Source organism: Lycium barbarum, chromosome 6 (genome assembly GCF_019175385.1).
Source record: "Lycium barbarum isolate Lr01 chromosome 6, ASM1917538v2, whole genome shotgun sequence".
In the NCBI taxonomy this organism is placed as follows: domain Eukaryota; kingdom Viridiplantae; phylum Streptophyta; class Magnoliopsida; order Solanales; family Solanaceae; genus Lycium; species Lycium barbarum.
The window spans coordinates 97278255-97295951 of NC_083342.1; the positions used below are offsets into that span (position 1 = coordinate 97278255).

Below are 17697 nucleotides of genomic sequence, written 5' to 3' on the forward strand. Positions count from 1 at the left end.
TTATCTCTTGTAGTGTATGGCGTACTAGGTCTGTAATGTATTCCGCTATGACTTTTGAAGTTGCATTCCTCATGTCAGAGGTGATGAAATTTATTGAACAACTATGTCTCTTTTCAAAGTTAACTATTTTGAAAAGTTTTGATCCTCTGAACCTTGAACTGTGGAAACGCCAAATGCAGGTTGGATCAACACATCTGATGTAATACCGTTGCGTGCATGACTTTTCTACCTTGTACTGTTGATGACGAGTAATTGCAATGTTATTCATGCACTTTTTCACGGTATCTTTGTCTTTGAATAAAATGCCAACTTCTATTTGATCAATCGATGCACTAGGTGTCAAAATTTGTGTATCATTTTGTATCCTCTTCCTTTTTAGTGTCTTTGTTTTGTTGCATGGATGTGTTTGTGTCTCTTCAACTGTCATGCTCGGAGTAAGTGATACAACATTCATTGAAGTTGGATGCTGAGAAAGGTCATTGTTTACAACTTGCTCAATGTTTGGCGGTTGCCATTGTAGCTGCTGAGGTGTCTGGTTAGGGGTTACTATCTCGCTCTGCTCAAGTGGAATCCCAAGGTTATGTCCAATAGGGCTGTGTTGTTCGTTATCCAATCCAACTTCAGACATGTCTTCTTCATAATCAATGCAGAGTTGTCTGTCAATTTCCTCTATGGTTTGTCCTTCTGTCATTAGGATAGATTCATTATGATGTTCTTGTAATGGGTTGTTCTCCGCATCAGCTGAATTGAACTCTAACATGAAACGGGAATTCCTGAAGTTGTCATTGTTGTTGAGCAGGTACAAGCAAGTGTGAAGATCAATGTCGTTTGTTACACGCATCCCTTTGGATGTTTTCTCACTGGTGTCAAACCATATGTTGGCCTCTTTTTGCTGAGTATCTTGTGTATGCCCCGCAAATATCTGTTGAGTGAATTGTTGAAAATTTACACCATCATTGACAAGTATTTGCTTGGTTTCATGATTAACATAATTGTAGGCGGCGTCCCATTTGCCGTTGAAGGCTACGTAGATGCATCTTGGTGTCATTTTTTTTGTTAAACTTCCTACATAAAGAGAGATTCACTTGAGAAAAAACCAAAATGAAATGTATTTAAGTTGTTAGTTTTGAAAATTTAAGTTCTGCCCTTCCCAGCAGGCTTTGTATGTAAAGTCATGAAGTATGCCTGAAACGGCATACTCTACCATTTTGTAAACAGAAGTTCTGCCGCTACCAGCATTCTTCAAAAACGGAGTAACTGTTTCTGCAACAGTTATTCCAATGAAATTGCAACAGTTATTTTCATGAAACTGAAAAACCTCCTCTGTCTTTATCCAATTTAAATCAAATCCATTCAACAGTTATTCCAATTTAAAATGGACTAATTTATACTTCTATATAAACCAACACAACTTTTGGAAGAAGGAAAAAAAAACACTTTACTTCTGAAAACCAGATATAATCACATACAAAATGAACCAAAATCAACATATTGTACATGTTAATGGTGACCACGGGCAAGCACATGAACATGCCCATCCTCATAACCAAATCCATCCTAATATTGAAAATTTGCAAATTACTCATGAAATTGCTGATATCAAAAGAGACATAGATTTTCTGAGGGCTCTTTACGGTGCTCTAAGTAGAGAAAATGATGATATGCGAAGAGAATTACGATTTGTAAGGCAGAGGTTATTCCAGCACACTGGCCAAGTTGACGATGGGGCAATTTGGAATGGGTACACGTGAAATTAGAACTGATGATGGTAGCTTGGTACTTATGAAGTTAGGATTTTATGTTTTGTGGATATATATATATATATATATATATATATATATATATATATATATATAAATATATGTTAATGAAGTGTAAGTTTCTTTAGGTTTGTAGAATTTTACTTTAATGACTTCTAAACAGAAGTATTGCCTTCTACGGCATACTTGTTCAGAAGTTTGTTCAGAACTTTGCCAGTAACGGCATACTCTACTACTTTGTAAATTGTACTTTTGCCTTCTCCGGCATACTTGTTATGAAATTGGTTCAGAACATTGCCGTTAACGGCATACTCTACTCTTTTGTAAATTGAACTTTTGTCTCCTTCGACATAAGCACTTTTTGTTTTGCTGATGATAATGCAATAACTGTTTTTGGTTAAAAAAAAAAAAAAATGAAAACCTCCTCTACCTTCATCCAATTTAAATCAAATGCCTGCAACAGTTATTCCAATTAGAGGATTGACGCAACTGGACTAATTTATACTTCTATATAAACTAGAACTTTTGCCTTCTCCGCCATACTTGTTATGAAATTGGTTCAGAACATTGTCGTTAACGGCATACTCTACTTTTTTGTAAATTGAACTTTTGCCTCCTCCGGCATAATCACTTTTTGTTTTGCTGATGATAATGCAGTAACTGTTTTTGGTTAAAAAAAATAAAACAAAAATGAAAAACTCCTCTACCTTCATCCAATTTAAATCAAATTCCTGCAACAGTTGTTCCAATTAGAGGATTGACGCAACTGGACTAATTTATACTTCTATATAAACCAGAACTTTTGCCTTCTCCGACATACTTGTTATGAAATTGGTTCAGAACATTGCCGTTAACGGCATACTCTACTTTTTTGTAAATTGAACTTTTGCCTCCCTCCGGCATACTTGTTTTAAATTTGCACACAATTTACCTTAATTCAAGTTTAAATCGATAAACATTGCCTGATTTAAATTGAATTTACTATAATTACAATTTCAAGTAAATAAGCATTGTATACTAATTTAATTAAGGTATAAAGTAATTAAAATCAGAACAAAGCATTAAATCCAATCGATTCTATTTTGCTGATTAATTTTATCATGCGTAATGTTCAATCTGAGCTGTATGTCATCTGTTTCTTAATAATCAGGTCGTAGAAGATGATCTTTTTCAAATATTAACAATCTAAACTCAATAAAATCGTTAAATTGAGTTGAATTAAGATTTGTATCTTTTACTGATGTTGTAGCAGCAAAATCAATGGAGAAATATGGCTTGAAACAACGATTTGAATAATTGAGAAATCTGGTTTGGGAACGAAGTTGAGCTGGGTTAACGATAGAAGGATTTGAGAATAACGATTTTTGTTGTGTTTTATATGTAACGGTTAGGGATAGTAATGTCTTTTTACTATGTTAGTTTTGCTCGGAAGGGCAATAATTAAAGACCACCATTTTGAGGGGCAAAATCTAAAGACCAGCCCAAAAGAAGGGCATTCGCGCCAATTGCACTGAACCATACGACCCTAAAGTGATTTGAAGAAAATAAAATAAAATAGAGCTAATCAAATATAATAGTGACATTGCAGGTGGTGAGCCGTATATCAGAAAAATAAGCAAATTAGTTGCACTCGCTAGTCGCTATTGAATCAGCGAGAACCAAGAAGGGCTTAAAGGAGGCTTCCCGCCAACTGTGACCCTCAACGTTCACTCTTCCCGCCATTTGGGACAAGCACTATATATATAGTGAAGGTTATTAGTACTATATTACTCTCATTCATTCCACTCACACACACTATTTACACAAATGGGCCGGTCCAGCAATGGGAGATCACCTCTAGTCAATCAACAGAGCCAAATCACTTCTTTCTTCTCCAAAACGACATCGTCCTCACCTTCTCCTTCCCCTTCACCACTTCTCCCCAAACAAGATAAATCTAACCCTAATCCAAGTACCACCAGTCCTTGTGCTAGTCCTACGACTCCCTCACCTCTACACGGGAAGCGGAAGATTACTGTGCCTATTTCAGCTGTTGTTGAACTTAAGCCATCATATGGACAAGAGGTAGTGGACAAAAGAGTTAAGGTTTACTGGCCATTGGATAAAAATTGGTATGAAGGATGTGTGGTGTCATTTGATAGTAGTTCTGGTGAGCATTTGGTTAAGTATGATGATGGGGATGAGGAAATGATTGATTTATCTGAAGAAAAGATTGAATGGGTGAAAACACCTGTCAGGAAGTTGAGGCGGTTGCGGAGGTCTTCTTCCGTTGTGGTGGAAGAGGAAGTGAAATTGGAGGATTTAGAGAGCGTTGAGGATGATGATTCGGACGATGAAGATTGGGGAAAGGATAAACAAAAAGTGTCTGAAGTCGAAGAAGACGATGATGTTTTGGAGGATATGGATTTGGAGATTGAGGAAGAAGAAGATGATGATGGTGATGTTGTGGGGCCTAGAGGTAGGAAAGGGAGTGCGAATAAGGCGGTGGCGAGGAAGAGGAAGAGTGGTGTAGAGGTGAAGTTAAGTACTCCGAGTTCGAGCAAGAAGAGTAAGACTGTTGTAGATAAGACGAGTGCTCATAGCAAAGTGGATTCTGCTGTGATTGGAGTAAATGGGAAAGAGCCTGTTGCAACCAACGTGGATTGTAAGTGATTGTATCTTCGGTTTACTTGTTGAATATTCTATGACATTTGGTGGTTATAGTGTTGTCTAGTGCTATGATAATGATTGTCATATAAGTATTTGCTTCCTATATTACAGTTGTCCTGCTATAAATGCATATTTTTTCTATTACATGAGTTTTCGCAAGTATGTATGACTCTTTGACTTTGTATTGAGAAAAAAGAATTGTTTGCTGGTCTTGCCAAAGATGGTCCTTTTTGCGAGGTAAGTGTAAAATGGTTGGAACAAGCCAAAAGGAAACGGACTAGATTGGAAATGAGAGGAAACTTCCACTTATTAAATAGACAAAAAGAAAGGAAAAATCTGGACTATATTTTGATGGTTAGATCCAAATGAAATGAAAATTTGGACTTGAGTAAGGCAGGAATGAGGTCGCCTAATTCGGCAATACCTTTCAATTTGCAATTTGTTAGTGTATTAGATTGAAATTTCTTCCCTAGGTGTTAGTGTTGGCAAGAAAAAAAATTAAGGCTTAAATGTTATAGGAAACAAAATTGAGGTGGCTCTGTTTCGTTGCAGGTGCCAAGGCATCCAACAATGACAATGTACTGCTGGGCGGTGCAGCAGATAGATTTGGACAACGTGAAGCAGAGAAATTCCCTTTCCTTGGAAAGTAAGTACTCTTGCACTATCTGTTCATTATTTGTTTTGTTTTATTTGATCTAGGTGGAGATCAGTGATGTTTTACCATTTTGCTTGTTATGGCCTTGTTACTAAATTTTTCTTGTGTCCTGAAACAGAGATAGAAAGGATGCAAATAGAAGGTCCCCAGGGGACGCCAATTATGACCCAAGGACTCTCTACCTACCTCCTAATTTCTTAAAAGGTTTAACTGGTGGTCAGGTAATTGGATTCTCGTGATTAGATATTCTTGGAATTTTTTCCCTATCAGAATGAGTACTTAAATGGTGTAAATGATGCTCAGAGACAATGGTGGGAGTTCAAGTCGAAGCACATGGATAAAGTTCTCTTTTTTAAGGTAATGATGGTGGCAGCATATTGAAGGCTCAATCTTTTTGCCATTGAAGTTGCTGTGCAACTTTTTCATTTCTTCTTCTTCTTCAACTCGCCTTTATATGATGAATTTTAATTACCCAATGATTTATGAATCAGATGGGAAAGTTCTATGAGCTTTATGAAATGGATGCACATATTGGAGCCCAGGAACTTCATTTGCAGTATATGAAGGTAACTTGAGTCTATGCACTCAAAAATTGAAAAATGGAAGAAAACCAAAGATAAAAGAATTTTCATCAATGTGTGTAGATGTGCCTTAAAGAGAGTTTATGCTTCACTTTGCTTTTCCCTGTTCAGAAAGAGATTGGTTTATACCCTGTATCATGTCGTGGCTAAATTGCATGTTCTGTTGTAGAATATTCTCAGTTTTTCCTTGCAATAGGACGGTTCAGTTTTATCCTTCAGTTCCTGTGCATCTTGAACTAAAGTTTTAGCTGACTGTTGCCTGTATCTCCAGGGAGAGCAACCCCATTGTGGATTTCCAGAAAAGAACTTCTCAATGAATGTAGAGAAGTTGGCTCAGAAGGTTGTAATTTCTAATTGTGCAACGTTCAGTATCCGTGTCAATGGTTCCGAGACTAGTTAGACTGCCTTGTCTTTTTCGTGGCAGGTTTCTTACTGTGAGTTGTTTTGATGGTGCAGGGTTATAGGGTTCTTGTGGTTGAGCAAACAGAGACACCTGAACAGCTTGAGACTCGTCGAAGAGAGAAGGGATCTAAAGATAAGGTCATAATTGTGCTACATAAGATTGCGGCAGTCATAGTGATGACAATTTTACATCCTTCTCAGTTCTTTCTGTAGCTGACACATCATACCCTATTCCAGGTTGTCAGACGTGAAATATGTGCAGTGGTCACTAAAGGAACATTAACCGACGGAGAAACGCTTGTGGCAAACCCTGATGCTTCATATATGATGGCAGTGACTGAAAGCTCTCAAACTGCTGCATTCCAACAGGGGAAGCATACTTATGGTGTCTGTATGGTGGATATTAGCACAAGCAAGATTATTATTGGACAGGTATTGAGCAAAAGGTTATAAACTTTTCTGTAGTTTTGTTGGTAAAAAGTTTATTGCTATTTTGTTGCTAGTCATGTGTAGCGTGTTTGCTGTCAAATCAGTCTGATTCTACAAGGTTGCTTTCTCTGGGTGATATCTTTTCGTGAATGCTCTCTCAATGCAATTGGATTAGCTTCATGAGAATGTTCACTAGCATCTGAATTAGTTTTGATCAGCCTTCCCATATAGTGATGTGTGCACTCACAGACGAAGGGCTTATAACTGGCGAATCAATAATATCAAATAGGTTGCAAAAATAGATTGGCAACCCTCAACAGTAGTTAAATTATAAGCTCAAACCATGTCTCTTGAATAATTGAAAGTAAGAGCACAAAGAAAACTTCATGACATATTCATTGAATCGGCAAAACATGAGCAATTTCTTCTCATATTCAGCTCAGTTAATTCAATCATCACTCCGATGGTAGAGGAAAGCACAATAGTATATAATACGTCTTTACGTTACTTGAAATGCTTCTAAACAAAAGCTTCTTTTATATATTTAATTCCAGGTTCCACCAGTGATGATGTTTGATATTCTTCAACCAACTTGGCACCTTTCCGTCTCTTGTTTCTGCAGTAGTCAACCTCACTCTTTCATATTGTACATACACACATCCATCTGTTTTGCTTTCTGGAGTTTCCATCCTTATAATCTCATTAATTGGTTTCTCTTTCGTTTCCTTAAACCTCTCCCACTGTCTTAACCCCCCACCAGACACTCATTTAGGTTTCTAGCATAAGCATCGCCTTTTTCCAATGTAAATCTTGTCTGAGGTTCTGTTGCCAGTAGACTGAGACACTTATAGCAGAGCTTGTAAATTTGTATTTATTTAAAAGTTCTTAATTTCTGGAGGAACCTTGTTATCATCTCTGTACTATTGCATCTCTATATTGGTTAATCTTCATTTTATACTGAAATGATATGTTAGTAATTTAATGTAATTCTTTACCAGTTTGAGGATGATTCAGATTGTAGTGCATTGTGCTGTCTCCTTTCTGAGTTGAGACCAGTTGAAATAATAAAGCCAGCTAAATTGCTTAGTATTGAGACTGAGAGAGTGCTGCTGCGGCACACGCGAAATCCGCTGGTCAATGAGTTGGTTCCTCTTTCTGAATTTTGGGATGCTGAGAGAACCATTTATGAGGTGAAGGGAGTCTATAGGAACATGAGCTCTTCGATGCTGTCATCATCTCCAAATGAAATGGGATCACATGAAAGCACTATCTCTGAGGAAGATGGTGAAAGGAACTTTCTACCAGATGTTTTATGTGAGCTTGTAAACCTTGGTGGGAACGGGAGTTATGCACTTTCAGCACTTGGAGGAGCTCTATACTACTTGAAGCAAGCTTTTCTGGATGAATCCCTGCTCAAATTTGCGAAATTTGAGCTACTTCCCCTTTCTGGTTTTTGTGATAGTACTCGAAAACAGAATATGGTTCTTGATGCAGCTGCGTTGGAGAATCTTGAGATATTTGAGAACAGTCGAAATGGAGATTCTTCAGGGTATATCTAGCGTACTTTCATTTAGTTGATTATATTGTCGTCAAACTTAGAGTTGATTCATTTGTTAATATAGGACATTGTATGCTCAAATCAACCATTGTATCACTGCATTTGGGAAAAGGATGCTCAGATCATGGCTTGCAAGACCCTTGTATCATCCAGAGTCCATTAGAGAACGACAGGATGCTGTAGCCGGATTAAAGGTACATTCAGGTTCCTAAGGTTCAGTGTTTGTACTGTTGATGGTGAAATTTTGCACTTTTTGATTTATGGTCCTTCGCTTGTGGCATTATATAATTCTTTGTCTTGGGAGGGTGAAAGCTGTCGATCCATCTATCAAGTAGGTACTTTCTAAAGGTTGGATATATCTTATAAAGAAGACATCACAAGAATTGGACCGACCTGAATTTGCTTGTCCTTTTGCCTACCAACTTTCCTTTTCCTTTTTGCATTTTTCCCTTGTGTATATTGTGATAGCTTCTAAATGGAGCAGCTATGAAATATGAGATGCTATAATGTGCTCAATGCTTTTCTAGGGGCTCAATCTACCTTTTGTTCTTGAGTTTAGAAAAGAGTTGTCAAGGCTTCCTGATATGGAGCGGTTGCTTGCACGCCTCTTCAGTAGCAGGTAAAGATGACAATTCTCAGATTCAACAATCTTTTTTCTTTACAAGTTCTTCTGTAGTCATCTCACAAGTATTTATCTCATTAATGTGCATCGGTGCAGTGAAGCAAATGGAAGAAATGCAAATAAAGTGACTTTATACGAGGATGCAGCAAAGAAACAACTGCAAGAGTTCATATCAGCTTTACGTGGGTGTGAATCAATGGTGCATGCATGCTCTTCACTTGGGGTGATCTTGGGAAACACAAACTCAAAGCTACTACATCATCTTTTAACACCCGGTACTATTCAAATTGAATTATTCAGTCATGCTGCAAATTCTGGTGGCATCTGATGGATTAATTGGATTTATAGGCAAAGGTCTTCCAGATGTAGATTCAGTTCTCAAGCACTTCAAGGATGCTTTTGATTGGGTGGAAGCAAATAACTCGGGTCGTATTATACCTCATGAGGGGGTTGATGAGGAGTATGATGCTGCATGTAAACAAGTTCAGGAGGTTGAACTTAAATTATCCAAGCACTTGAAGGAACAGAGGAAACTGCTCGGAGACTCATCAGTAAGAACATAGTTTAAATATCCTATTGAGCAATAGGAGGTTATCCAGATCCACTTCATATATTTGTGAATGTTGCAGATAGATTATGTGACAATAGGAAAAGATGTATACCTTTTGGAAGTACCAGAAAGTTTGTGCAGGAGCATTCCAAAGGAGTATGAATTACAGTCATCGAAAAAGGTTAGTATGCATACTTATACATGGCCAATGCTGAACATACAAACTGTCGGAAATTGTGTTCATGGGGTTTCTTGCTATGCTATGTAAAAGTTTACCTATTGCTAATGAGATTTAGAAAGTCTAAAGCTGGTTCATTAGTTGCATGTGGTGCCTGTTACTATTAAAATGATGCTCGAGTCGACATAGATGATGGTTTCAAAACCATTTTGTAGAAGATTGCTAATTTAAATCAAACTGTTTAGCCCATGTTCTTTATCTTATTGAGCTGTGCATGCATGCAGTTGATGCTGCATCTTAACAACAGTTGCAGTGTTTCTAGTTTATTTATGAGTTATGTTGTCCCTCCTTACAAACACAGAAAATATGTGACATTCTCTCATTTTATGTGGTTATCTGTATTGAGTTGGATGAAGAGCATGAAGATTCCTTTAATCTTTGTAAAGCTGTGGCGATTTTAGAATTCAAAGGAACGACACTAGGAGTTTACTATTTGGTGTATTGGTATTCGTTCTAGATTTAAACAAGTAGATCACCACTAAGTAGTAGATTAGTTCCCTGGTTTGTTGGTTAGCAGTAGGTATGCACCTGCTTTGTTTTTTGAAGTGCTGAAACAGGTTTAATAGGTTGCAGAAGCAATATTTCCAGCCGTGTGCCATTACTGATCTTCTATTTTCCTTGCAGGGTTATTTCAGGTACTGGAATCCAGTCTTAAAGAAATTAATTGGAGAGCTCTCACAAGCTGATTCAGAGAAGGAATCCAAGCTTAAAAGCATTTTGCGGAGGTTGATAGGACGGTTTTGTGAACATCATAATAAGTGGAGAGAATTTGTTAGTATCACTGCAGGTATTGTTGACCCTTAATTTGGACATGAAATCAGATATTACCTTAAGTCTCTCTTTTCCTCCTCTATTTCTTTACCTATTTTGGAGCAGTAATATCATTAGTGCGTAATGTTGAATCCATCAAAGTCTTTCGGAAAAACAAAATCATACCTGCTTATGGTGGAAAAAGAATAGATTACTTTCAGGTTCTCAGTTTTCTCTGCATACTTTTGGGCAGCTACATGATGTTCCATGGAAGTTACCTGTGTTGCTTTTCATGCATATTTGATTGTATTCTTTCCTTAAGAAAATTGGAGCTGGAAAATTCGTTATTTTGATCCGCTTGGTCCTCCCTTTTGTGATGTAATAGGATGGCATTCATCTATAGTAGGTTGGTCAGTCTGCCCACTCAATAAAAGTACTCTGCCCCAGCTGAACAGTGTACTAGGAACATAAAAAGCTCTATGTGTGTGTGTGTATATATATATGTATATAAGTGCATTAAGAAGTCTCTCTTTGCTTTTGCCTCTTCTCTATATGCAAAGAAACAAGGGAAGTGAAGGTTGAGGAAAGATAAGAAACCATAATAGTGTATTCTGAAATTAATAGGTAACTATTTTTATGAGGAAAAAAGGTGATTCTTTTATAGTACTAATTACCTTTTCTTAATCTTATATGATGTCTTTTAAGCAACAGTTATCAGAAGGGCATCATCATTCCAGAAAAGAGCAAAAGTCTCTGTGATTATAACAAACTTGGAGGGAGGTCATATTAATTTGTACCAATTTCTCAAAGTTAAAATAAAATAAAATTGGTTCTATGTTCATTTGACTTCAAATTAGAGTAAAATCTGGAGGTTAGTGACACTGTCAAACCAATTTCCAATAAATGGCATTAGATGATGAACATAACTATTATCTCTTACTTTAGAAGGAGCTTTTTGCTCATGAAGTGTAAATTTGTATTTGGTAGAATTTTAGTTCAAGAGCGTCTGCTATACTATCAGGTATAAAACAAATGGAGCCTAATGAAACACAATTAGGATCTTTTACATAAAAAATGTGGCTGTTATCTCTTGCAGAATTGGATGTTTTGATCAGTTTATCAATTGCAAGCGATTATTACGAGGGACCAACATGTCGTCCAAACATCAAGTCAGTGCCAAGTCAAGATGACGTGCCAGTTCTTCTTGCTGAAAGTTTAGGACATCCTGTTCTTAGAAGCGATTCTCTAGATAAGGGAACCTTTGTTTCCAACAATGTTTCCCTTGGGGGTCCTCCAAGTGCCAGCTTTATCCTTCTCACTGGTCCTAACATGGGAGGGAAATCAACACTTCTGCGCCAGGTCTGCATGGCTGTAATTTTGGCCCAGGTGAGTTATGCCAGAATAAGATTAGAGTTTTCTCATCTATTCATGGCTAAAAGCTCTTGATGCTTCTCAGGTAGGAGCTGATGTACCAGCATCATCGTTTGACTTATCACCTGTTGATCGTATATTTGTAAGAATGGGGGCCAAAGATCATATTATGGCAGGCCAAAGTACATTCTTGACTGAACTCTTGGAAACTGCTTCAATGCTGGTGAGATTTTATTGTTCCTAGAGGCTGTTATCAATTTATTGCTCGCCTACCTTCTGATTTTGCTAGATATAATACCATTCGACTGAGAGTGAAAGGGAGAGAGAATTATGTAAACACAAATAAATAATCAAGTTATATTAGGGTTATCTGCTTAGATGACCTTTAGATGTGGTATTAAGAGCAAATTGAGGTTGATATTAATGTCAACTAAAAGGCTGTTATCAATCTATTGCTTGACTGCCATTCAGTTTTGTAAGATATAATACTATTTAATTGAGTGAAAATAGATTAATAATCGCCCTATATTATGGTGTTTGCTAAGATGAGACGGGCTATTACGAGCAAAATGGGGAGACCAGAACCGGATTGTTGATATTAGTTTCACACTGTTGTCTCCATGAAGTAATCTGACATTTGTTTTGCTTTGACCAATTATCAATAATTGCAGTCTTCGGCAAGCCGTAACTCACTCGTGGCACTCGATGAACTTGGTCGTGGTACATCTACTTCTGATGGACAAGCAATAGCGTATGTGCCAATTGTACAAAAAAACCTTATTGGTTTTGTTATATTGTGGATTTTATTCTCTGCCTTATTTGCTCAATCATTTTCACCTAAGATCATTATGTTTGTTATGTTTCTGGTCCTGTTGGCAGTGAATCGGTCCTCGAACACTTTGTTCACAAGGTGCAATGTCGAGGAATGTTTTCTACCCACTATCATCGATTATCTGTTGATTATCAGAAAGACTCCAGGGTACTGTGTTCGATCTTTCACTTGCCTTTGAATTGCCATTTTTAAGTTGCATCGTTTAAAAAGAAAAGAGATGCATTGCTTCAAGGGTCAAACATTTGGACAGCTAGCAGCATATTAGATTCAGATAGCTAATAATCTGATACCTTCTGGTGATGATTCATTAGCTTCTTTGCTGTTTTGATTTCGACTATTAAGCTGCTAAAGTTGATGCTCAGTAGCACTTATTTGGAATGATATTTCTTTGGTTGCACAGGTCTCGCTGTGCCATATGGCATGCCAAATTGGGAAAGGGTCTGGAGGTCTCGAGGAAGTTACTTTTCTTTACAGGTTGACACCAGGTGCATGCCCTAAAAGTTATGGTGTCAATGTTGCACGGCTGGCTGGTATGTGTTCAATTCGTTCTACTGCATCATGAAGTCTTGCTTTGTGTATCACTTTCATTCCACCTCATAAAGGTTCAGGGGACTCGATCTCTCTTTGTGGTTCAATGAGGGTTGTTTTCTGTGAACTTAGGTCTCCATTTATTTTTCAGTTTTAGGTTGTTAAGCCACGTTCATTATATCTGTCTTTTCAGGACTTCCTGATGATGTGCTTCAGAGAGCTGCTGCAAAATCTGAAGAGCTTGAGATTTATGGCCACAATAAGCAATCTGAAGAAACCCCTTACGAGAATTTGACAGGAAAGACAGCAGCACTGCTCCGAAATTTGATAAATTTAGTTATACATAATAAACTTGATGACAAAAAGGGTGTGGTTCTTGGTGAGTTGAATGGATTGCAGAACAGGGCAAGAATACTCCTTGAACAAAATTGAAAAGGCAACCTTAATGTACAGTGCCTATATGTGCATTCAACTCCATAGTGTTTCTGGAGGACTCTGCTGCAACTATTTTCAATTGCCAATTTTGTAAAGAAACATGCTCTGGCGAGGTCAGATTATTAAAGTCTTAAAAAGTTGAGATGTTCCAATGTTTCTTTCTATCTTTACTATGAAAAGTTTTGCCCGCATGGACATATAGGTAGCGGATTTCACAATAAGACTGTAATTGGCATAGGTGCATGGAGGGGTAGGTTGTCTCCATCCATGAAAGTGATTTCTTACAAATTAATTAAAAATCAAAACAACCTAGTTTGTTGGCAATATCTAACCGTTTTAGAAAGTTGGCTTCTCTTCCATATGACTTGGATCGTAAGAGTAGTTTGGCCGAGGTCGTTGGCCTAACTGGAATATACAAGTATTTCTCTTTCGCATTTGTCTTTGTTAGTAAGCTAATAAGTAATAGTAGTAAGTTGGAGTGGTTGTTTGTTAAAAGAAGCAATGTAATTGTATTAATAATGATGTAACTGCCAAGGAATCTGTCCTGAAACTTTAATTACCCCACGTGTATGGGGAAAAACCAATTAGATAAGCATCAGGATGATGCTTAGAAATACAAATTACACTGTTAATGAAAAGAATATGCAATTGGACACTTGTACTAGTTGTCTTGGTCAGAGTTGGATAGTCTGTCTTCTGAATCCTAAATAAAGAAACGACAAAAAAATAAGATTGTATTTATGGAAGCTAACATACAGGTTGAAAATGATTGAGTTGACAAAAATAAAGAAATGAGTTTACCAAATACTGATGTCTAATGATAATCTGAATCCTTGTGATTAACAGGAGTATAATGTACATGGGCAAGAGTATTCCAGTGGATCTTATAATTAGCAGCTGCAAATAATAGGACAAATAAGGTTGTTAAGCAGTAGTAGTTGTTAGAAAAGTTAAGTCGGTGCCAAATTATTAATCTAGTACATAATATCACAATCAAAAAAATTGGTTCACTTACTGTTGGAAGTGTAAAGGGGTAATTCCTGGCTCCTCCATTGAGCACCTCTAACGTATGTCTCATCATAAGCAGAATTGTGAACTGTCAAATTAAATCAATGCCACAGTGTTAAATAGGTAACACGTTAGCAGCAAAATCAAATCAATGAAGAGATCCACCATATTAATTAATAAATACCATATTAATGATCAATTAATTAGATAGTGAAGTAAATTAAAGACCACGTAGGATCACGAACTAGTGCATGATGCATATGGCATGTGAAGATAACCGAAATTGGCTGTTTTAGGTTCATGATTTTGGGTGCAAATCGCAAGAAGAAAGTAGTGAATAAATTGAATGTTGGTTTTAATTTCCATAATAAATATGAAGCAACACTCAAACACATGAGTTTTAGAGTTGTCAATAAATAGTGGGTTACATTAGTTTACGTTTCCAAAAAAACAAGTCAATGGTCAAGATTTCACAATTTGAACAGCCAGTATTACTGCAAGTTCCAATTGGACCTTATATAAAACAAATTTGAAGAATTGATAAAATAATAACTATAACTCAACTCCAAACAAGTTGAGATGGGCTAAAACTGAAGCATTGATACAAAATTTAAGTGCTTACGATGAGAGCAATAGTTCGACAACAAGAGGCGCTTCTATCCGCTGCTTGTGAGCATTCAAAATACTGACTTCTCACCAACATTTCTATTCCTTCTTCTGAATCTGACTCCACTCTTTCCCTTCCATTTTCTATATTTGCTTCTACATTTCCTCTACAAATACAACATTGTTTCAAACATTTCAACAAATCTATTCACCGACAGCGTAAAAAATAATTACACAATCAAGTAGTTTATAGGATAATCATAAGTACATTTTTATGATAATCTTTAATTGGTTATTTGGTAAAAGCGTAACTAACATACGGTCCCAACGACAGTTTTACGCTGTCTGTGCATGTAACTTAAATTCATTAAGTAAGAAGTGCTTTAGTAATGGTCATTTAAATTTTGCCCCTTATGGCAAATGTTATGCTTATTAAACTTGTACGACTACTTATTAATTTAATGAAAACAATGTTCAGACATCCCCGGCAGTATCTTTAGGGATGTATTAACTGTCTATCAGCTACAATGAAGGAGACAAAAGAAATATCTTAAATACAACAAATGCTAGTCTAAAATAATATTGTGCTAAATAGGGTCCTTTTGCCTTCTATCTTTTATTTGAAAAAAAAAAAAAAAAATCCAAGAAGGAGATTGGTGGAATACCTAATAATTGCAGCTGTACTGTCAACCAAGTGGGCCTTCTTCTTAGGAGGTGGAGCCGTGTATCCAGGTTCAAAATTCTGCAACGTTAAAATTGTCATCACTTTTATACCATTACTCATATACATACACAGTACATAAAAGAAACTTTTAATTTGGTCAGCAACTTTTAAAGAGGAAGACATTTAAAAGTACATTCAACTCATATACATAAGTAAATTAACAATGTTGAGAAGTTTTAACTGTCGATATAATTTTACATGTTGAATAAAAGTTAAACTTTTTAAAATAATGCATGAACAATCTAAATAGATAGGCAAATTAGATTAAAAAGAATCTAATAGAAAATTGGGTGGCTTAAACTGAACGTCAAGAAATAAGCAACAAGTCAAGAAGTGGATAAGTATAGACGAATGAGATATATACTATCTAATATATATATTTCATTTTTTGTAATTATATTCAAAAGAGGCGTGTTCTGATTGCTGTCAATTGTCATATGTGAATTATCTGTCGTTTCTGGCCCAATCAGGTTCGTCCTGTTTTACGTAACATTATAATTAATTACGCCGATTATAAAGTACTTAGTAGTTTTCAGATATACTAATTTTATTAAACCTGACGAATTGTTGCCTATATGAATACTGAAAATTAAATAATTAAAACCTCGTACTCCAAATCTTTCGCACAAAATAAAACAGTAGTACTAAAAAAAAATCACCCATTAGAATTGCAACTTGGAAATTATCTTTTACTATGATTATAAAATAGCCTATTTGTTCTGTGAAAAAAAAACGTGCTAAGGCTGACCCATTTCTGTAGGGGAAAAAGAAACAGAGGAAGCAACCTTAAACCAGGAAAAATGGTTTCAGATTAATATAAAGAAGAGAATAAGTGCTCTGTACGGAAATTGTACAATTTACTAATTTCATTTCTTGGAATTCGAATTATCAAAAAAGAGAAATTTTGTTACCTGTAAACAAATTTCACAGATTGTGTTCCCTTTTTCATTGCACCATCTTTGAATACAATCCCTGTGCGCATACTGAAAAATCAAAAGTCCAAATATGTGATCACTAAAAAAATACTTATCAAATTAACCAGCTCAATTAGAAGCTTAATTTACCAGAAGAGCGTTTAAATGAAAGAGATTAAATAATAATTACCTTGACAGTTCCAGAACATGCACATGGAGCTTCTAAATTTTTACAGCTTTCAAATTCTTCATCATGGCAAATTCTACATAAATACGTTGAAGTAGAGAAGAATTCATAATCATCAACATATATTATCACTTCTCCCATTTGGGTTTTGCTTTTCATAATAATCTCTTGAATTTGCTTTGCAATTTTCTTCTTCTTCTTCTTCTTATATTTCTTTGATGTTTTTTTTGTTCTTTCCTTTCTTTCTCTGTTTTCTTCATTTCTTGGAGTCTCTCGAGTCTAAATATAGCAAGAAGATGCACGGGTGAAATTCCAAGATTGCCCTTTTCGGAATTTTCAAATGAATCTACCACATAGGTCCAAGTTGTACATGTCCCAAAGTTGGACATAATCAATACGCGCTTAAACTATTTAAAATAATTCTTTTAGGATCATAGAAAAATATAAAATAAATTTTTTAAACAAAGTAGACCATCTTTTTCCATTTTCCACCTCTCTGATTAAGCAATTATCCGACATGCATGCAGACTCTTATATTCTTTTTGTGCCTATTCAGCTTTATTTTTCAACTCTCAAATCATATCAATTAACGGATATATAGCAATAATTTTGTTTTTCAATTATTTACAAATTAATTTAATTTCTTGTTAGGCCATAATTCAAACTGCCTGAATTCATCAACTCTCACCAACGTCTATTAATTATAGGTGCGACATTGCACTGCCTTTTACTTAAACTAGATGAGTATAGTCTTGAGTACTTTGTATTATCTGATTTATGGTCTTGAATCTGTATCTACGAAAATAACTTTGAGGAGTGACTAAGCATTAATAATTGGCCATTCTTGTTTAGCTTAAGAAGGAGAAAATTAAAGTTAGTTTACCCACTTTAAGCATTA

General features: G+C 36.0%; 2 protein-coding genes across 2 annotated transcripts; one reads left to right on the top strand and one right to left on the bottom strand.

The window, feature by feature from the left end:
* Positions 1 to 3386: 3386 nt before the first annotated feature.
* On the top strand, positions 3387 to 13512 carry LOC132644944 (DNA mismatch repair protein MSH6). Its single transcript, XM_060361633.1, has 21 exons — positions 3387 to 4404; positions 4962 to 5055; positions 5183 to 5285; positions 5368 to 5421; positions 5556 to 5630; positions 5917 to 5985; positions 6102 to 6185; positions 6285 to 6479; positions 7475 to 8025; positions 8099 to 8228; positions 8562 to 8653; positions 8753 to 8931; positions 9005 to 9207; positions 9286 to 9387; positions 10069 to 10231; positions 11291 to 11580; positions 11651 to 11788; positions 12237 to 12316; positions 12445 to 12544; positions 12798 to 12927; positions 13119 to 13512. The coding sequence occupies exons 1-21, from the start codon at positions 3567 to 3569 to the stop codon at positions 13355 to 13357; spliced, it is 3909 nt and encodes a 1302-aa protein (XP_060217616.1). The 5' UTR covers positions 3387 to 3566; the 3' UTR covers positions 13358 to 13512.
* A 330-nt stretch (positions 13513 to 13842) lies between these two features.
* Positions 13843 to 17060, bottom strand: LOC132644945 (uncharacterized). Its single transcript, XM_060361634.1, has 7 exons — positions 16803 to 17060; positions 16610 to 16681; positions 15640 to 15716; positions 14991 to 15141; positions 14376 to 14456; positions 14162 to 14257; positions 13843 to 14063 (listed from the first exon to the last, which is right to left on the bottom strand). The coding sequence occupies exons 1-7, from the start codon at positions 16956 to 16958 to the stop codon at positions 14022 to 14024; spliced, it is 675 nt and encodes a 224-aa protein (XP_060217617.1). The 5' UTR covers positions 16959 to 17060; the 3' UTR covers positions 13843 to 14021.
* Positions 17061 to 17697: the final 637 nt, after the last annotated feature.